This window comes from Macaca mulatta, chromosome 11 (assembly GCF_049350105.2).
Source record: "Macaca mulatta isolate MMU2019108-1 chromosome 11, T2T-MMU8v2.0, whole genome shotgun sequence".
NCBI lineage: Eukaryota > Metazoa > Chordata > Mammalia > Primates > Cercopithecidae > Macaca > Macaca mulatta.
This window is the reverse complement of record NC_133416.1, coordinates 58653644-58676074: the sequence shown is the minus strand read 5'-3', so window position 1 is coordinate 58676074 and position 22431 is coordinate 58653644. Positions and strand designations below refer to the sequence as shown.

General features: G+C 41.9%; 1 protein-coding gene across 5 annotated transcripts in view; it reads right to left on the bottom strand.

Annotated features, from left to right (window-relative positions):
• The window catches only part of SLC4A8 (solute carrier family 4 member 8), an 83843-nt gene that overhangs the window by 37133 nt on the left and 24279 nt on the right, over window positions 1-22431 (bottom strand). For 3 of the 5 annotated variants that reach the window (XM_077952434.1, NM_001258188.1, XM_077952437.1), the window contains 12 exon segments: window positions 19614-19760; window positions 18991-19126; window positions 17523-17683; window positions 14684-14872; window positions 13579-13670; window positions 12109-12266; window positions 10925-11012; window positions 9757-9903; window positions 8517-8617; window positions 2458-2632; window positions 1728-1861; window positions 526-771 (listed from right to left, as the gene is read on the bottom strand). In XM_077952434.1, coding sequence (XP_077808560.1) covers window positions 526-771; window positions 1728-1861; window positions 2458-2632; window positions 8517-8617; window positions 9757-9903; window positions 10925-11012; window positions 12109-12266; window positions 13579-13670; window positions 14684-14872; window positions 17523-17683; window positions 18991-19126; window positions 19614-19760 — 1774 coding nt within the window. 5 annotated transcript variants of the gene reach the window in all.

Below are 22431 nucleotides of genomic sequence, written 5' to 3'. Positions count from 1 at the left end.
TAAGTAGGCTTCTGGATCTTTATGATACAGTGTGAGACACTTCTGGATCTGAAAGGAATGATTAATACATCTTCACCTAATAATCCCTAAGAGTTGCCTGTACATACTTTCAGAGAAAGAGAGTCCTTCATTTCAACAAAGGAGAGAGTCCATTCTCTCACTTGATAACATAGTCCAGAGGTTCACAAGTCCTTGCAAAAAGAAGTTCCTCCCCATAACTAACTCAAATTCTCCCTGTTACATTTGCAGCCCATTTTTGTTTCAGTGCCTAGAACCAAAAGACATGGTCTGGAAAGCATTTCTTGAGTCCCCTCTGTGTGACTTCTAGTCGATCTTCTCTGTCAACACTTTTGATTGTTCTCCTCTGACAGCCCTCCAATACTCCTTGTCCGTATCTGAGATCCATTTCCCAAAGGGCAAGACACTTCTTGACCAGAAGCTGTAAGCACTGCTTAGCACTCTACATCAGCAATTAAACTCAGGCCCTTTGCTCAATTTTTAAAAATAAGCAGAAAGCACACTTACTAATAGAGGCTAAGGTGGTCCAGCTGGCTGTGCATGTGGATGGGGTAGGTCTCTGCCAGGTGAATCAGTTTTTCTATTGCTTCATAGATGAAAATAATGCAAATTAGGGAGGCAAATGCTTCTTCAGTGAAACGGGTAATGTAGCAGACAAGGGAACTGGCATCAGTTGCCACAAGGACAATACACAGGAAAGCGGTCCACAGTCCAATACAAGCTCGCAGGGAGAGGTATGAAAGAGCATAGTCTCTGAAACAAGACCAAAGTTCATCAGAAAGCACGGATGGATGGCATTAAGAGACAAGGAGTCAGAAATGTGGTTAATTCATCTCATCTAAACCAGCACTGGAACCCAGTTTATCCCTAATTCTGACTGTATTTTAATTCTAAATAATGCTCTGGCACAGTTATAATACAGATTTGCCTCACAGGATATGGGCAAGGATATGAAAACTGAAAAAAGAAATTGTCTCATATACATTCCTGCCATTACTACCTAATGTAATTATGATCTTATTCTTGCAGTTAAAAAAAAGGGGGGGCTGGCCCTAGTCCCATGAGCTGCTACTTGAAATATAAAAGGAAAAAAGAAAAGATTATATAGGAAAAGTTGGGAAACCACAGCACTCGTGTGCCCCACTACCGCTAGCAAAAAAAAAAAAAAAAAAAAAAAAAGGCGGGGGGATATGAGGCCAAATTAAAAACTAACTCACAATGGAAATGGAGAAGTTTGAATTAGCTAGGGAAAGTCTTTTTAAACATAAAATGTCAAGACTTCAATAATGGCTGAGGAATATTAATCAAACTCATTAAGAATAGGAGATCTGAGGCCGGGCACGGTGGCTCACGCCTGTAATCCCAGCACTTCGGGAGGCCAAGGCGGGCAGATCACAAGGTCAAGAGATCGAGACCATCTTGGCTAACACAGTGAAATCCCGTCTCTACCTGCACTCCAGCCTGGGCAACCGAGCGAGACTCCATCTCAAAAAAAAAAAAAAAAAAACAAAAAAAAACAGGAGATCTGCTATTTTAGGTATGGTGCTACCTGGGGGCAGGACAACAGACCAAATTATGGTCTCCTTTCAGGTTTCTTCCAATCCAGATGATATTGTCTGTCTGTACTGAGTTTTAATCCTGGCAACATTTAATCCTGGCAACATAATCACTAAATCTGGTTAGGGTTTTCAGAAAAACAAATGTCTTACTTGCAGAATTTGAACAAAATCTTTTCAAACACAAGCACTGGCCCAGTACTTCCCAGGATGGTGAGAGCCTGTCCCGCAAACAAGGAATAAGCAATCCCAGTCATGGAGGCTCCAAACAAGGATTCAATTGCACTCTGAGAGGAAAAAAAGCCATCACTGAGTCCATAGCCCATCAGTACAGAGTAATGTTGGCTTAGCTACATTCCTGACTTTGCTCTCCTGTGTGCCTTGATGGCCATTTGCTTGTATTTCATCTTAGCAAGAGTGATGTGCACACACCATCTAATACTCCTATAAACAGATACTACTTTAATAATTCAGGTGCCCAGGTCCATTGACACATGATTCCTTAACTAACTCCTATTCTTCAGTGACTCAATTCGGTATTTGAAAATATATAGAAAGCACAGTGATACCATTCACACTACAAGCTCACATATAGAGTCACTTTAAATCTTATTTTAAAATGGCATCAATATATCCAATTTCCATCACTGAGACAATAGAAAATTCAACTAGGCAACCAGCTACTGAAGCCGATGCTCAAGCAGAAGAGTCTGTTCTAAAGAGAGGACTGTGTTGCTCTTTGGTATGATGTCAGAAGACCATGGTAATTCAGAGGAAAAATCTTCAGTCCTAGACCAGGTAATTTCCCCCACAGTGGACTTGGCCGCCGCCACAATATTTTAGGTCTTGTCTGGGACCATTAGAAGTGGTTAAAAGTCCTTACTATGCGTCCCTCAGTGGCTTCTCCAAGCAATCCCCCAAAGGTGATGACAGGTGACATGCAGGCACAGTACAGGAACAGAAAGGAGGCCAAACACTGTAAGCTGAGTGCATCCCGGTAGTCACTCCAGTACCAGGGGGCCTTCCGCTTGATGTCCAGCACCAAGCCCCCAAATAGCCTGTGGAAACACAATAGACAGGCCTCTAACATAGTCCCTCTTCCCTAAAAGCATATAAACAGCACACATTTGAAAGCATTTCAAATGTGCTCTGTTTTGACGTAAGACTTTGGCTTCAGTTTGACTCCAGTACAGATATCTCTCTTTGGTCAGCACAGAGTCTCTTTGCAACCAAGGGTATGACTTATGGTATATTTAAATGAATACCCTAAACATACAAAGAATTAATTTAGATATGCATATTATCCATTCAATAAAAAGTTCAAAAAAATTAACATGAAAGCAAGTATTAGCTTCAGACTTTAAATTCTGAGCTGTTAGGAGGAAATGTGCAAAACCAACTTAAGATATTAAAATTGCTAGTTTTATTAAATGTTTTCTAGATAAAAAGCCCCTATCACATGCACTTTCTTACTCTGAACAACTACCCCCCTTACTTGTGACAAATGTGTATAATAATTCATTCATGCAATTGACAAGTAGCAGCAGATACTTGGTGCCAAGCACTGTGCCAGGTACTGGAGATGCAGCAATGAGCAAGACATGAACAGCCTTGCTCTTCAGGACCAAGTCTAGCGCAGGAGACAGGCAGTATTGTGAGGGTGCTATGGTCGCATAGAGCAGGGAGGGGCATTTCAGCCATGACTTCAGGGAGGGACTGGGAGTTAAGCAGATGAGGCAGAGGGACCAACATGGGTGACACTTAAAGGTGAGAGTGCTTGGTGGATCAAGGTGCTGAGAGATGTGAGTGGATAATACAGTGCGAAGGGTGAATGCCAATAGACAAGGCTGGAGAAGCTAAGCCAAAAAGGCCTTAAAAATGGTTTTATTTACTATTATTATTATTATTTTTTTTTGAGACAGAGTCTCGCTCTGTCGCCCAGGCTGGATTGCAGTGGTGCAATCTCAGCTCACTGCAAGCTCCACCTCCCAGGTTCACACCATTCTCCTGCCTCAGTCTCCTGAGTAGCTGGGACTATGGGCGCCCGCCACCATGCCCGGCTAATTTTTTTGTATTTTTAGTAGAGACGGGGTTTCACTGTGTTAGCCAGGATGGTCTCAACCTCCTGACCTTGTGATCCGCCCGCCTCAGCCTCCCAAAGTGCTGGGATTACAGGTGTGAGCCACAGCGCCTGCCAGAAATGGTTTTAAGGAATTAAAACTTTATCCTAATAGCATGTCAAGTTACTGAAGAACTATAAACAGAGGAGTGACATAATCAAACATACATTCTGGAAGGACCACTCTGTGGTAGTATGATGAATGGAACATAGATTAGGATGAGAAGTGGATGGATTCAAGAGCTAATCAGGAGGTAGAATCAACAGGACTTGGTGGCAGGACTTCAGCGCCCTTCTCCTCTTCTCAAAGATGAGACAGACCAAGACCAAGATATCCCACACTAAGGAGGAGATGTGTTCCCAATTCAATCACTTTTTCTAAGAGTGGAGTAACTGCACCAGGGAGAGGGCTGTTAGGTGAATAACAAAAACAGCCACTCAGCATTTTATAGCACAAATCACCTGGTTTCTTCTACCAATCAATGGCATAGAAAAAAAGGAAGAGGGACTATTACAAAATGGGAGCATAATAACCAAATGCAAACTTTGATTGACTCCTATGTCAAACAAATGAACTCTAAAAAAGATGTTGCTAACACAATCATAGAAAGGTTTAATAAGAATGGAGCACTAGACAATGTACAGAATGATTGCTAATTTTGTTAGGTTGATAATGGCATGATAATTTTTGTAATGTCCTAATCAAAGAGATGCATACTGAAGCATTTACAGGTAAAATGTTGGTGATTTGGTTTAAAATAATCTAGAAAACATAAAAATAAAATTAACTGGGAAGAAACAGATGAAACAAGATTGGCAAAATGTTGATAATAGTTGATGGGTACCTGGGGGATCATTAAACTATTCTCCCTTCTTTATGTTTGAAATTTTCTATAACAAAAAGCTATCTTTAAAAAAGCACACAAGCTACTCTCTTATGGAAGGAGACTTGGTGAGCTCTCTTTCCTTCTCTCACCTAGAAGACTAGAGGAGTATGAGGAGGCCTGGGATCTGTATGCCAGGGGAGAAGATCCAGCCAGCCCTTTCTCCTGGAACACTCTCTCTCATCTAGCTAGTACAATGGGTGTACAGGTGGACACAGGACAGACACTTACCCACCTGCTCTTTTCCTCTGGTTCTGGTGGGTATAGTTGGGTTCACCTTTCCTCACCTTACAGCAGTAACATCATAATCTAGGTCTGGGCTTAAGGAAGAGAAGCAAAGCCAGTCTTGTGATCTGCCCTAGTTTTAGCCTATCTGGCAAACTTAGCTTAGGTAAAGGAGCTATACACATGATCTAGCCTAAATCATGAGGCCTCAGGGTTTGGGGCCAATGCTTCAGTTAGTAATAACGTGTCACTTTGTCTTGCTTTCTCCTCTAGGTAAATAGCCCCTCAATACCTTGCAGGCAGCAGTAATTTAGCTGGGGTAAGATTCAAGTATTTCTGGGTTCTTAGCTAACATAGCATCTTATTATCATGTGATTATCACCTCTTCATTACCAGTCGTCTTCCTCTGGAGAGCATAATTCTGTGAGAAGAATCTCCCTGTATAATAGTGACCCCCTACACACACACATACACACACACACACACACACACACACACACTCTGAGGCTACCTGAGATGCTGCCATGAATACTCAGCCCCTAGACACAGGAGGAGAGGAGTGTCTGTGAGCAACAGACAAAAGATTTATGTGAAATGGATTTCTGAGAAGCCATGAAAAGGGAAAACATCTATCTGTCTAGCAGTGATTAAAAGGCAGGGAAAGATCTGAGCTCTTATGGATGGTATAACTATAAATTAATAAAATAATTTCTGAACACTTTATGAAGTCAGCCTCATACCTCATTCATGCATAAAATCAGACTATGGTTGCACATCTACAACAGATATTCATCAGGCATGGATGCTTCTTTCTGTACTTGGGATTTCCTTTCCCTTTCAACACTGTCCTTCACATTCAAGTTTTCTGGGGCAGGAGGCACACAGGGATATGAGTTTAATTTAAGCTTGATGCAAGAAAGGACTTACCCGTGTAGAGGGTCACTAGGCTCTGGAGCATAGACTTAAGGAACCCTTCCCTGGAGGGCTTTAGAAACAGGCCAGCTATCCATTTGTCTGGTATACTTTGGAAGAAACCTGTTTGAAGTGTGGGGGGATCATCCAGATAGCAGCTCCTGATTCTTTTTTCCATTAACCCTTCCCAAAAGTGGCATCTCCGATAAGGGACAGAAATCTACCCTGAAAAGACCCTTTCCAGAGCACCCTCCTTGCTGTGGAGCTTGTGGCCTAGGAACACTCTAGTCATACTTTCTTCTTTGTTACTTATGGCATCCCTGCCTTAGTCAATATCAGGGAGGTTTAAGATCTGTCTTAACCCTGGCTTGAAGGGTCAGATCATACAGAACTCACAGTACCATTTCAATTTTGTCTTCTTTCCCACCTTCTTAGAGTCTACTTCACCCTGCCTTCAAATACTTCTCCATCCAACAAGGATAATATTCCCCAAGATGTTATTCAAGTTTTGCTCCAAGATTGTGCAACATGGCATGCATAAAGCAGTTTTGCATCTCAAAGAAACACAACTAATAGTCCAAAAAATTATAAAACCCAGGCTAATGTGGTTTTAATATGCAGTCCAGAAACGTACAGGATGTCCACATGCAAAAAAAGGCTCACATTTACCTCCCACATAATTTGAGACTGAGAAAGAGCCCAGAGCTGGCCTGGAAATATGATCTTCGCAGCCATTATGTCACCTTGCCTAAGGAGCTACAATGGGAGGAAGGTCATATGGCTTGAGGCCCTTTACTAAGGGCTCTAAGGAAAATGACAGAAGCTCAGAAAGAGGAAGCATCTCCCATATAAAGCAGAGCTAAGCTCTGAGCCTAGAGCTTCCTTTTAGCTTTGTCAGTTCCAGAAGTTCCTGACATGACATTATGGGAGAACTCCTTCAAACTCCATTTGAATTTGTGAGTCAAGATACTTGCGGTTTGTGAATAAGCATATGATCCTGGCAATATGGGATTTCCTTGGGGACATCAGATGCCATTTCCAAGATCTTATAACTGTTGAGATCCAATATAATGGTCTCCCAAACCCTCAGGTGGAATTGACTATAAGTGACCCCCTCTCACAAAGCCTGGGACGCTAATCCATTTGTTTTCTTTGGCACCAATAGCAACCTAAAATCTCACCTCTGCACAGATACTGGTTTGAGGAAAACCTTGTTGCCCTAAATTCTACTACTTTCAAACTCTTAAGTTCCTAAACTATGGATACCCTTTATATCCAAAAGATAAATTATAATTTTGAAATATCAAATCCATACTCAAAACCTTTTCCTGAAAAAATTACCACCTCCTCTAGGAGAGTCTCTATCCTGGAACCCCTTCTGAGGACACATGCTTCCCTTGAACTGCCTCTCAATACCAGGCCTCCCCACCCAATTGAGACCTCTCCCAACTTTAAAGAAAATGTTTTTTAAAAAGGGAAGGCTGCTCCCTCTTTTCAGTGGCCCTTCCATTGCAAGCACTCCTTCTTTCCACCAATGCTCCCTCCCAGAGCACAGCCATCTTCCCCTACCCTCCAACACATTTTTCCTACCAGAAAACATGCTCCTCGTCAGGACACTGCTAGTCAAGTGCCATTCTCTCCTGTTTCTCTGTCTCCTCTCCTGGTTTCTCCCTGGATTTCCAAGATTGGAAAAATAAAATGCTTTCCACAATTCCAAAACAACTCTGAGTTTCCACTGGGTGGAGTGCTGAGGATAGAAGAGTAAGGAAAGCAACCTCAAGCAAGGAGGCAGAAAAGAAGAAAGCAAGGGGTTAGAGGACATAAAAGCTGCTTTCCATAATCTGAGTCCTACCCTGAGAATCTCTACCCAGCAGAACCTTCTTAGACACAGTACAGCTTAACAGAGACAGAGCTATAGTCTCAACCTTCTCTGGGGACACCTCTGGATATCACACTAACTCAAAATATCATTCTCGTTTACCACCTTCTGACCTAGGGAATAAAACCTCCTAGTCTGGGGACCTGCTTCCCTCACTTACCTCCTCCTTGGACATCTGTCCTTAAAATGTTGGCCTAGAAGAGTAGATTGCCTATTCTGAGGCACACACACCTAAAATAGTACCTGTCTTCCTAATCTAAGGGAGTTTCTTAACCTAAAATGATTACTCAACATTTATCATACCTAGTCCATTCCATGCTACAGAACAGACATCATTCTAGAAGTATTTATTCATTTCATTCATTTGGCAGATATTGAGACCCTACTCTGTTCAGGGCACTGTGGTGGGTCCTAGGAATATAATGGAGCCCCTGCTCTTTGGGAACAAACAGTCTAGCAGAAAAGACAATAGATCAACCAATAATAATAAAGTATGATAAAGGCTGTAATGTGGGGAAGGGAGGTCAGAGCTCAATACTGTGACATCACATAGCAGGAACATCTAACCTCATCCAGAAAGAGTCCTAGAAGGCTTTCCAAAGGAAGCGACACAAGAACTGAGACTAAGGATAGGTAGGAGTTAGCAAGGAGATGAGGAAAGGGAAGAGTGTTCAAATCAGAGTGAACAATGGTAGGAAGGACTGGAGGTGAGACAAAACATGGTAGGTGATTTGAGAAACTTGAATGAATACGATATTTGATATATTCATAATACTTCTAGTCAGTGGTTCCATTTGAAATGTCATTCTTCAGCCAATAAATTCCCACTACAGAGAAGCAGGCTGAAAGAAAGAGGATGCCTCATTGCTTTACATAACTTCTACCCAATAAGCAGCATTGCTGTAAAACGTCCCAGGACTTACCGCCCAGTGCGCTGAAGTTCTGGCCCACTGTGACCCCCATGTGGTTCCTGTTCTATGTGGCAAACATTTCCATTTGGAACTCCAGGCATTTTCCTTTTTTCCTTTTAACAGAAGACTACAAAATTAGTAAAGGTAACATCTATCTTTCCATCCTGCTATCAGCAAGGAGTGGCAATGGGATAACCCAAAAGCAACCAAAAATGCCCAAGTGTTTGTAGCTTTCAAATACACTTACTGACTTGATGCAGTTTATTGACTTTACTGAAACACACACACACACACACACATACCCCATAATTTCTCTTCCTGTTCCATAGTACCTGACTCCTAACTAAGCCTTGCCTAGAAAGAGAAAAATGGGGGCTTTGGCATCAAATATGACCTAAGTTCCAGTTTCAAATCTGCCTCTGTGTAATCTTACTTTACCTTAAAATCTTGCCCTAGAAGATAGTTTTATTCCACATTTTGTAAAACCAGAGATAGCAATATCTTTTGAGGGATGTTCCCGGGAAGACTGAATTTGCATATATAAAGCACCTGGCTGGTGTCTAGTATACAGTAGGAGTTCCTTTCCCATCTTTAATATGTCAGAAAGATATCAGACATTCTATTTGCTCTCTTTATACAACTTGATTTTTTCATTTGATGACTTGTATACAATGTAGTCACAAGAAATGTTCTGCCTTCTCTCTGCTATTTCACATTAATCCTTCAAAATTTGGCTTAAAATTCATCCTCAGGTAATCCTGACTAACCCCATCACACCTGAGCCAATTTATGTTACGCAAATTCTTTTTTTTTTTTGAGGTGGAGTCTCGCTCTGTCACCTAAGCTGGAGTGCAGTGGCACCATCTCGGCTCACTACAACCTCCGCCTCCCAGGTTTAAGCGATTCTCCTGCCTCAGCCTCCCAAGTAGCTGGGATTATAGGCACCCACCACCACACCCAGCTAATTTTTGTAATTTTAGTAGAGATGGGGTTTCACCACGTTGGCCAGGCTGGTCTCAAACTCCTGACTTCAGGTGATCCACCTGCCTCAGCATTCCAAAGAGCTGGGATTACAGGTATGAGCCACGACACCCGGCCCAGATTTATTTTTATTACTGTTTTGATATTCTAGGTGCACCAAAACAGGGCTGCATCTTGATATATTTAGCATATACCCACATGGTCTTTGCTTTGTCCATGGTGGGCAGTCAGTAAGTGACAATAGCCACATTGGCTGATGTGCATACATTACCTGGGAAGGGACGTTTTTGGGTGGCTCAATTCTAATGGAGGGATCCCACTCTCCTGGAGGAAGCACCGTCACCTGGTCTAGGAACTCATCAATCCCCGCCAGGAGATCATCTCGCTCTTTTGCTTTATATGCTACGTCATGAAAAATCTACGGAGAAGAAAAAACCCTCAGGAAAGTTAAAAGTAACTTTACATGAAACAATCACCAATGGATATGGTGAAAAATGAATACAATCTCTTGATTTTTATCTCTGTCATGGGGATCTGAGATGCAGAAAACTTTAGCACTTAGAGAAGTACAAGGATAAAAGGATTTAAAAAACGAGTGTGGAAAGAGATGCATCAAAAAGAGCTAAATACGTGTCTGCTAGTATAAGAAGAGATAAGACATGACTCTAAAATTGTACAATTATGTTACCTCCACAAAGGATGGAAGGAAAGGCAAGATGTATGAAAAAAAATTTTTTTTAAATCAGTTTTCCCAGGTTGAGAGGGAAATTTTCTTGATCATGAAGGTTGGAAACACTGGATGGAATTACTAATGAAAGTCCTTCATGAATTAAGCCTACCAATCAAAGAAAGCTGATAAAAAACACGCCACACCTCCCTCTGCCGCCTAAGGCATATGCCTTGAAAGCCCTACTTTGCAGTTTACCAAGCAGTGCAGTCCTTATCAGAGTATGCGCTGTGGGTTCTATGTCAAAATGTCAAAATGTCTGGTGGTTTTGGTACAGACTAGTCAAGACATTCACACTACACTGCCTGAGGTCATACCCATGACCTTATACAAACCGGTCTCATTTAGTGGAACAGGAGTGAGGTTTCTATATGTAAATAGCTTGAATGTATTTAATTAACCATCTTCTCTTGAAAGTTAAGCCAACCTTAATATATTTCTCTCTGTATCCTACTTGGCAATAGTAGTTTCCCCAGAAAAAGATTTCTCTGCATTCTTGATTACTCAAAAAAGGAGAGATAACATAGGAAGAAAAATCCTTTAGAGCTTGGTCCTTCCACACTAGGCTCTCAGAGAAGTGCCCTGAACTACTTCCCAGCAGACATTGCAATGGAAAGTATTTTATCCCCAACAACTAGCATAGTGCCTGGCACAGAGTAAATATTCAATAAATATTTATGAGATGGAAGACTGAAGCAGAAGTTGCACATACCTCATCTGTCATGATGGTGGCCATGGATCTGCCAATCTCATGGTACTGCTGACCTTTCCCTACTGGACCCAATAAGATAAACAAAAATCTGGCAAAACACACAGAGGAGGAAATTATGTGAGTAAATATAAAGAAGGGCTATTAGTACTCTCTAAACAGCATAAGATTTCTCTCTCCTATCATACAGAAATCATCACTGCACCTTAAAAAAAAAAAAAACAAAACAAGGAGACAGTAATAAAGGAGCACTTTGAGTTGCTTTGACCTAATAATAGCTCTACTATGGGCATTGGAAGCTATTGTGTGGCATCATTCAATAATGTGGTTACATTTCTTAGGGTTTCCATAGACACAATTCCTAGCTGTAGAAAATATGCTTTTTCAAAACATGGCACTGTGGTGCAAATTCAAGGTTGTCTGAATTCTACTTATTGTTCTAATAAGAAAATGATAGGGAGAGGAGAGGGATAAGGAAGTTGAAATGATGAAGCCTTACATAGGAGTCTAAATGTGTTCTGGACATCTGAATACTCTCTGTAAGTAGCAGGGCTCCGAATCACCAGCATCACCACCTTCAGAGTGCATGAATAGCCTTTTGAACAAATGCTTGTATATCTGCAAACCATGCAAACCCTGCCAGAATTGTGTAAAGGGAAACAAATACCTTTATTCAGAGACGTTTCCCTGGAATATGGCTCTATAGAACTGAGAAGATAAGACTTGGCTTCCTATTTTAACAAGTTATTGGCCCTTGCTATGTCCTGTGAATGGTCTCAATTCTCTGTTTCCAAGACTGAAGATACTGTGCAGTCACAGCCTGAGAAATCTCAGAATTCCTTTTCATGGTGGTTAATCAAATATACCTCAATTTTCTGAGATTACTGATTTTTTTTAAAAAAAGGACAGAGTCTCACTCTGTCACCCACACTGGGGTGCCATGGTGCCATCCTAGGATTCTAGCTCATTGCAGGCTCAAACTCCTGGGCTCAAGTAATTCCCCGCCTCAGCCTCTCAAGTAGCTGGGATTAGAGGCACACACCAGCACATCTGGCTTTTCTGCTGAACTGTAAACACCATTCCTAAAATTAATTAATTCTAAACTTCAGTATTAACTGGTTTCTTCTACCAGCACTACATAAATTTGAATATTAGATAGAATGCATGAGTTTTATCTTTGCCTTTACCTTGTTGGGATTGGCACTTCTGTTAGGCCTGAGAGAAGAACAGCTGGAGACAGCCTCACAAAGGCAACAATGGGACGGTCCAAAATATCCACCTCACCAACCAGGACATTGGAGGCCTCAGCCCCAGTAGGAATTTTTTTCATGAAATGAAGGTCTACCTGAAAGTTCAAAAGAATCCTCTGACAACTTGGGAACCACCACCTTAAATATCATTTTTTAAATTTTTATTTACTTTTTTTTTGAGACAGAGTCTTACTCTGTCACCCACGCTGCAGTGCAGTGCTCACAGCTCTCTGCCTCCCAGGTTCAAGCAATTCTTGTATTTCAGGCTCCCCAGTAGCTGGAATTACAGGCATGCACCACCATGTAAAGCTAATTTTTCTGTATTTTTAGTAGAGATGGGGTCTTGCCATGTTGGCCAGTCTAGTCTCAAACCCCTGGCCTCATGTGATCCACCCGCATCAGCCTCCAAAAGTGCTGAGATCACAGGCGTTAGCCACGGCACCCGGCCCCATCACCTTAAATATCAATCACCCTCCTCATACCTTACACTCATATGTCATTTTATGGTTAGCAAATGTTTTCTTACACTATTTTATTTGATCCTTACAAAAACCCCAGAAGGAAGATATGACAGACTGCATTCATCCCACTTAAAGGAAAAAAAAAAAATGAAGTATCTGAAACCCAGAGAGGTGAAGTTGCCTTGCCCAGGACCACAGAGCTTTTAAGGTATAGATTTGGATTTTAAAACCAGGTATTCTTATTTCAATCCCAGTCCCCTAAGCTTCCTCCAAGAAAACTGTTTCTGAAGCTCTGGGTCACATTCTTTCCCTTTTTAAACACTCAAATGTTTTGTCAGGGGTTTCAGGTTTTCTAAATAAAATGGACAGCCTTATGAGCAGAGAAAGTGATAAGACACTATCTGTGTTTTAGAAACACAGTGTCAAAGACAGACCAGAGCAAGGAGAGGCTAGAGACAAGGAGACCAAGGCTTGGACCAGAAGCTGCAGTGAGGCACTGCTACTACAGAAGGCCTCAGATACCAAAGTCACAGTCCTCAAGGAGAGCTTCAACCAAGAATTAGTTTTAGGAGACATCTGTCTCTAAATAGATATCCAAAATACTGTTTTGGCAAAACCCTTGGGGGTGAGAAGGAACTGCTGGAGAGCAGGCACCAAAAAAATAATTGAAAAATCAAGAGATCTGTGTTAGGGAAGATTCTAAGTAGCTAGTCTCAGTTTTCAGTAGGTTGAATCTGGAGGAAGAAACTGTTGAGTCAGCTTCACCCAGGCTGAAGTAGAAGGGAAAAGACATGCACAGATGGGCCTCCTTTTATGCAGAAAAAGCTCTAGTCTTAGGGAAAGAGTCTTGAAACACTAAACCTTACCCAGATTCCAGCAATTAAACTCTGGATTTCACTAAAAAGAACCTTAGGCCTAGAAGCCAATTTCCCACGACTCTGCTCACCTTGCTTAAATCCACAGGACTATGTTCACAATTCACTCCATTTTTTACTTCAAGATTTGTAGTTGGAACAGACTGAGGAGACACGGTTTGACCTATATGGAGAAAATCAAACAAAATCCTGAGTCCCTGCCCTTTTCCCCTTCTGATACATCCCACCCAGTATCAGGTGGTTCTGCCTTCTCCTGCAAAGCCCACATAGAAAAGAGGTTAAGATGACTATGAAGTCAAGACCCACACATATCTTTCTCCTTATCTACTAGTTAGTGGTAAGAGAAGGACAGAGCTCTTGCTACTTCTGCACCTTCTTTCTGAACACATTTATGACCCTCTTTTATTTCTCTATTAAGGCAGTGATCCTTCACCAGACATGCATATGAGAGACCCCTATGGAAAACTTTTCAAAAATATAGATTCCCAGGCATATCCCCTGCACATGGTGATTCAATATGAGTAGAGACCAGGAAATAAATGTAGATGAGACCCTGCCTGGCCACAGGAAAAGGAACCAATCAGCAGCTGAAATTCTGAGTGCTTATAATCCACCATGCATCTGGCTAAGGCTTTACATGGATTAACTCATTGAAGTTCACAATAAATTTGTGGAGTAGGTCCTATTATTACTCTTACTCTATAGGTAAGAAAGTGAGACTTAAAGAGGCTTAGTAGAGTGCCCAAAGTCATATATTTTGTGAGTGGTAAAGCCACAATCACAAGCCTACAAGTCTGACTCAAGAACCTACTCTACTGTATTTTGCCTCCCTAATCTAAGACATTTGTTTGCTTCTAAAAAGCTCCAGTTTACCTTCTCTGGTCTCAAATTATCCCCAATGTGGCTATCTCTCAAAAGCTACATCAGTTCTGAGGCCACCCTGGGGCATAAGTCCCTCATCTTGGGTCCGTTAAAACCTATCTGAGGAATGCCATGAGACAGAGATGGGCACCAGTCCCAGTCACCAATCTTACCAGTCTTGAAAAAGTACTAAGTGCCTAAGTGGACATGGAAACATATTAGACAAATACAGCCCCTACCCCTAGTAAGTCAGTATCTCCAACTAGTTCCCAATGTCTTATTAATAAAGAGAGAAAAATCACCTAATAATCTTACCATGTTTATCCATCGAATGAGGATCAGACTGCTTCTTGCCAACCTCAGCGAAGGAGCGAACAATGGGAATGAGGTTGTTTCTCTTCTTTTCATTCTGATGATGATGCTTTTTGAGAAGGGCTTCCCGCACTTTAACCCTCATGCTGTCATTCAGGTCACTGGACAGTTCTTGCTGATCCAGGATCAGGTCTGGAAAGTAGGCACTCACATGAACACTCAGACTGAGGGTTAATGAACCCAAGGAGGCCAACATCAGGTGGAGCGGGGTAAAGGGCATAGAGTAGGGGGAAGCAGCTCCACTAGGGTCATTGAGGTGCAATTTCAGCTTCATGTCTGAAAGTACCATTTGATGATAGTGACTGCGAAAAGTTATACTTTATTCATGTTACAAATTATTATTATTGGGCATAGAAACTAGTGAGCACTAGCACAACAATTTTTACAAATGAGGAAACTGAGGCCCAAATGCTAGAAAATTCTCCAACGTCTTACATCTAGCAGTTTGCAGAGCTGGGATTCAAATTCAGGACTGTATAATTTGAAAGTTCACATTATCACCTACTTTGTTCTGTCATCTGCCAAATTTCCCCTACATTCCCTTCCTCCAAGATTTTAACATTGCTGTAATTGTCAAGAAGAACTATAACTGTAGAACTCCAAAGGGATATTTAGAAGAGGAATCTATAAGAAAAATTAAGTTAACTAACCACTCACCCCAGACAATTACCACCAAGTATCACCTTTAAACCTATCAAGCCCAACAGAGTTGAAGGGGAAAAAAATCTCAATACCTAGGGATAAGTGGCAGTCAACATAGCAGTTATCAGTATGGGTTCTGGAGTTAAAGGCCCACATTGTTTCCCTGTTCTACCACTTTCTAGCTGTGTGATCTTGAGCAAGGTATATAATCTCTCTATACCTCAGTTCTTCATCTGTAACATGGAGCTCATATTATCTGTCAGAAGGTTGTTACAGGAAATTAAACGAGATGATATAGAGAGAGTGCTGACTTTCCTTTATGCACTTTACTCTGTATCACTAAAATATTATGAATATATTAGGTACCTGATGTGAAGAATCATAGCACTTTACTTCAGTCCTACATACTACTTCAAAAGCCTCCCAAAAACCTCAACCTATCCTCAATTTCTAATTCCATCCACGACTATCCAAGTACTAGAAGCAATAAATGAGGAAAATCTATTTCATATTCAAGCTGAAGAGCCATATTTCTGTATTTTTAACCTTTATATTCATTGGTTCCTTCCCCCGATATTATAATCATGCTTCAGGACCCTTCATCTTGGGGGAAAAAAAAGAACATCCACCTCATGTCTCCCTCTATCTCTCTTATCACTTAAAGTTATCAGGAGAAAAATTATCCATCCCTTAACTGCCACTGCCCACAGTGCAGGTGATCTCACCTGAACTACTGCAATAGCCTAATGCATTTCTCCCATCAATTCACCCTCCATATTGCTGTCATCATTATCTTTCTAATATGCAAAATCTGATTGATCATCACCCTGTCCAAAACTCTCCAGTGACTGCTGTTGTTTACAAAGTTTTAAACAGCTTCAATGGCTCCCAGGGATTCTTCTCCCTAACAAACAACCTTTTTAGGGACATTCATAGGATTTCAGACAAATAGTCAAAAGTTAGCAAAATGTGACTCCAATGATGAACATGAGAATTTCATTTTTCCCAGGCAAAGTGATACTTCTGGGGTACAAAGAGGGGGATCCAATGTCCCATCAGTGCTTACCCCTCCCCTGGGTCCTCCTATGATCCCAGAGAGACAGAATGACTCGGATACTTGAAATAGAGAAAGATTTGGAGAAATATGTCTTTAACCTGTCCAGCCAAACAGAACCAATTCAAGGGAAAACTCACACCATGCGCCCAGGTGTTTCTCCATGCAGGCCCCAAACACAGTAACTTAACACTCAATCACTTCAGGAAGAACAATTAGACATCTCCCCTTCACATCTTACTGAAGAGGTAGAGGCACTTTGGCTCAAGTTCCTGCATATCTGCCCTAGATGCTATATTTTAAAGTCTTTAATTCTCTTTACTCCTTTTTTCCACACAACTTCCAATTGTCCCTTTCTCTAATTATTATCAAGCATGTCTCTGTTGTTGCACTTATTTTAATTGTCATTTCCATGGCTATTTCCCCCACTTGAAGGTGAGCTCCTTGAAGGCAGGAATCATTTCTTTCTTTTTCTTTTTTTCTTTTTTTTAAGAGACAGGGTCTCACTCTGTCACCTAGGCTGGAGTGCAGTGGCACAATCTTGGCTCACTGCAGCCTTGACCTCCCAGGCTCAAGTGATCTTCATGCCTCAGCCTCTTGAATAATTGGGACTACGGGTATGAGCCACCATGCCCCGCTAATTTTTGTATTTTTTGTAGAGACAGGGTTTCACCATGTTGACCAGGCTGGCCTGGAACTGCTGAGCTCAAGTTATCCACCCACCTTGGCATCCCGAAGTGCTGGGATTACAGGTGTGAGCCACCGTACCCAAGGGGACTTTATTCCCCCATGCCTAGCACATTACCAAGTATATAGCAGATACAAAATAAAACATTTGCTGAATAAACAGACAAATGGAAACTTAACACCATGTCATTTGAATCCCATAATACACCTGTGAAGTACGTAGAGTTGTTTGTTAGCCTGAAACACTTCCCACAGTCAAGGACATTGAGGCCTGGAAGGTTGTGGCTTGCCCAAGGTCACACAAGCCACTGTATTCTTTCTGCCACACCACACTCTTTTTTTTCCCACTCTTCTTAAATTTATAAGAAAGTTTCTCTGTTTTTCCTTCCCCAACCTTACCTGAAATTTCTTCTATGCTATTTGCACGCATATCCAGAAGGACTGTTCCATTAATAAGGCAGCTCCTTAGCTCAAACAGGCTGTGCAATGAAAGGGTTGCCACGTAAGGCTTGCTCCAGCGTTCTCCTCCATCTTCAACATCTTCTTCAAACTTCAGCCACCTGAAAGCATTACAAATAACTAGATGCCAAAGATAGAAAATGAGGAATTTTTAAGAGAGAATCTTCAATGTAAGCCACAGAGGAAAATATCTGGATAGCCATACTGAACATTGTAAAATCTAATCTATATGTTCAGGGTACATTGATAAGTGAAAAAAGCAGGAAATAGAACACTGCAAGATTGAGTATAGTTTAATTCCATTCTCATTTTTAAAAAAATTTTAAAAGTCAAATACCTACATGTATAAGACACCAAATATTACATTCCTCACTAACCCTGCAGCTGTGGAATTACAGACAATTTTTTTCTTCTTTTTGCTTATCTTTATTCTTAAACTTTCTATAATAAGCATGAGTTACCTGTACAATTAAAAAAATAGATTTAATCTATATCATTTGGACATACTGACAAATCACATTAATAAAATGATATATTTTTTTTTATCATTGTCCTATGTGACCTTTAGTGTTCAGTGTTCTGTGTGACCTTTAGAAGTCTGCCAAGATGGAATAACAAAAGACTGATTGCCTTTTCACTTAGTACCAGGTCAATTGGCCTGTTTAAATCTCTCAACCCATAACATTTACAATACAGCAGGCATCCAGCAAGAACTGTTTCAGTGAGAGCTGAAGCCACACTTTCCTAATTACCCACCTCGCTCCTTCCTCGAGGCTCAGGCATCATCTGTAAGGTTCACTGGTCAGTTACTAGAGGAGCCTAGACATGTCCTTGGTTATCCTGAGGGCTCTTCTGGGATTTGAGTCTCAGAGAAGCATAGTTATTCTATAACCACTCCAGGAAGCCTACAGTCAGGCTGGATATAATCCCAAGGATCTCTATGAGGTTGAATTGTCCCAGAGGAAGTTAAAGTCTCAAAAACTCTGTGACTGCCGGTGAATTTGAACCCTATAGTTCACTTGCAGAAGAAGTCTGGACCTATGCTGCGTCTGCTAAACTAGGTCCCCACGAAGGTGGCCCTGTCTACATCTTCTAAGCCAGACCTATAATAGTACCAAGATAGCCCATAAACTTACTCTGAGCCCCAAACAAATGAGAGGGGACCCCTGACTGACTATCCCATGTTATTTCACCAATCCCATGCTCCAGGTCAACTGGCATAGATATCACCAAAGATATCATAAAGATGCCAACACCAAAACTCTCCATGGGAGACGCTGGAATGTCAGTCCCCGTGTCAGTCACAGCTTCTCCCAAGAAGAAATAAGGCAGGCAGGCCTGTCACTTGCTGAAAGGTATAATTTGCCTACCCAAGCAGATCTTGATGCAGGCCATTTTAGGGCCTTACCTGGCTGTTTCCTTCCACTCAGCATCTTCTCCCTCTTTCATACAGATCTCATCCAGCTCTGTAAACAGCTCATGAGGCACATGCTCTTCATCTTCCTCGGTGCCAAGAATGAACTGAACACGCTGAGATGGTGTGTCTAGGAAATCAACCAAAGAGAAAGGTCTGCTCTAGCCTCACACTTAGAACAGAAATAGCATTCTTCCCTACCTAACAATTTTAGGAATATATATAGACAACGAATGCAGAAGAAAAATATTTCTTTATTCTCAGAGGAAAAGCTACTCTGTAGAAGTAGCTTCATGGGAGGAAAAATTTATGAATGAAGACCACTTGAAGAAAACCCACAAGAAACTGGAAAACTGGTGAATTTTGATCAAAAAGATTGGCTAATTCTCTAGCAAGGGATTTTACCTATTACGGTATTGATTTTAGGAGGTCAGAACTGTGAAGTTTTCATGAAAATATTTTTGCCTCTTAGAGGCATTTCTTCTTGGAAGGAAGCGCTGAAAATCCTACAAAAAGGCTCAAGAATCAAGACCAGCTTCTAATGTCAGTCACATGTTCCCTCAGCCTCCCCATGCCTCTGGGCCATGGACACCCGCCCTGTCTCCCAAGGCCATTACCGTGGGCCAGGGCTTCCAGGCCTTCCTCCCCCTGGCTGGCTCCTTTGCCCCGCCCTCGTCTCCGGTGCTTCTGGCCATGAGTGCGGTGGTGCCGATGGCTCTGCCGGCCAAGCGGCATCCGAACTCCCACATATAGAGTTCTATGACCTGGAAAGAAGCAGAAGGTCTGTGGAAAGAACTCCTTTAGTTAAAAAAAGAAAAAAAAAAAAAAAGCCTAGCATAGTTAACAGAAAAAAATATCACAGTTCTTTGGTCTGGTCACACTCTGGAATAACAAAACTTCAAAGACTTCCAGGAGTAAAGATATAGAGATTTTGGAGTTGAAGGTCTCTTCCTTTGTCCTGCACATGCCTGCAAACTTCACAGAGATCTTGTGAAGACTGAAGAAATAATGTGATTTCCAAACTGTAAAGGCTGATTCAGATGTTATTGTTATGACAATGACAATTTGACTGAGTGATTTTTTTTAAAGGCAATGCAGTTGCTCTATGACAAGTGTGGCAGGTCTTGGCAGAGAGGCAGTTTAGAAAAGTGGTTAAGAGCACAGGTAAGGCTCAAATCAGCCCACCTGGGTCCAAAACTCAATTCCATCATTCACTTGCCATGTGACCTTGAACAATTTATCCAATCTCTCTGTGACTCATCTTTAAGAAGAAATATTAAAAGCTTAGCATTTAAACTCACAGAGTTTTCATAAGCAATAAATAAGGTTATGCATGCAAAATGCTTAACACAATGCCTGGAATAAATTGTAGCAGCCTAGGATGTATTCATCCTAGGATCAGCTTCCATTATTTTATTTTCTACATTGTAGCACACACAATCTAGAACAGTACTAAAAGAGACTAGTTATAAGTCATGAGGAGGGTGAGGCTAGGGTTAAAAAAAAGACATTAAATACTGTACGGAGAGAGGGGAACATGAGAAAATAAGTGACCCAATATTGTTCCCTCCCTAGTTCCTCTGCTCCTATTCCTTCTTTTCTTTTCCTCCTATTCTTTTCTTCTTGAGACAGTATCTCACTCTGTCACCCAGGCAGTACCTGGTCATATCTCACTGCAACCTCGAACTCCTGGGCTCAAGCAATCCTCTACCTCAGTCTCCCAAGTAGCTAAGAATACAGGTGTGCACCACCACACCCAGCTAATTTTTCAATTTTTTGTAGAGACGGGGTCTGGCCACGTTGCCCAAGCTGATCTCAAACTTCTGGCCCCAAGCAATCCTACTGTCTCCACCTCCCAAAGCACCGGGTTTACAGGCAGGAGTCACCACATCTGGCCTCATTCCTTCTATAAGCCTGCTTTTGTTTTGATCCAGATTTCCAGGTCTCTGTCACCTCTACCTGGCCTCCCCTTGCCTTCTTGCCAAACCTGAAGCCCAGAATTTGGGGCTGCTGATGCTCCCATGCCCAAGGCACCAGGCCTTGGTCTTCTCCCATTTCTGCCTGGTTACTGCTGCTCAGCACTCTAGATCTCAGACCCATTCCCCACATCTTCCACCAAAGGAGCTGTTCTAATCCTTAGCCACTGTCTTCAAATCTACAACCTTATCCACTTTCCTTCCTGCTGAGAGCAGGTGACATTGCTTCAGTTCTTTTCTTTTCTTTTCTTTTTTTCTTTCTTTTTTAGATAGGGTCTCACTCTGTGGCCCAGGCTAGAGTGTGGTGGTATGATCACCACTCACTGCAGCCTTGAACTCCCAAGTTCGAGTGATCCTCCCATGTAGCTGGCACCACAGGTGTGTACCACCACACCCAGCTAATTTTTTTGATTTTTAGTAGAGACAAGGTCCTGCCATGTTGCCCAGGTTTGTTTCAAACTCCTGAGCTCAAGCGATTCCCCTGCTTTGGCCTCCCAAAGTACTGGGATTACAGGTGTGAACCACTGCATCCAACCCTCACTTCAATTTTTCCTGAGAAGAGACGGAAGAAGTTCTTCTCTTCCTCAGTCTGGCCCCCTCTCCTCTGCCAAGCTGGGTATGTTAATGAGTATGACTCTCTATCTCATTGCCTCCCACCCCTCTAATGTCCTGTTGCTTCTGTTATCCTCAGTCTCTCCTTTCCATCCATCCCTGCCACAGGTTTCTCCTGACTTCTTAAAAAGAAACCTTCCTAAGCAGTGCTACCCTCCCAAGCTTCTGCTGTTTCCTCTTTCCTTCTCTATCAAACCACTTCCAAAAACAGACACAGCCTGACTCCCTTTCCTCACCACTTCCTTGTTCCACAGCCTCTGCATATGGCTTCTGATCCCAGTCTGTGCTGAAGCTTCCCTCGTTAGGGCCACCACACCACTCATTCACCAAATCTCTATCATCTTACATCTCTCTCAGCCTAGTTCAAAAGACTTTCTTGAGAGCCCACACGTTGCAGGCAGTATCCAAACCACCTGGATGCTCTGGGTTCCCTGAGCTCCGGTGCCACTGCCCTCCCCTGGTTCACTTGCACTGACTATGCTGCTCCATCCCCCAACAAATCACCAAAGGAAAGCTCCTCAGGTTTCTGTCCTTGGCCCTTTTCTTCTCTCTTTTTAGTGTTAAACACTCTTCTATTTTCAAAGTTCACTTCTGCAAATGACCTTCAAATCTCTATCTACAATGATTAACATGTCACAAAGCAAACTCACCATCCTCCATCTCAAATCGGTCTTATACTCATTCCATGTTTCTGTTCATGGCCTTGCCATTTTCTCAACTTCCTAGGCTTGAAACCTGAGCATTACCTTAGATTTTCAACTCTATTCCCTTTCTCTCTCACTGTACTTTCTATAGATTAGGGCCATCAAAACTCCCACTTTGACAAAGTAGGGGCCCCTTCCTGTCT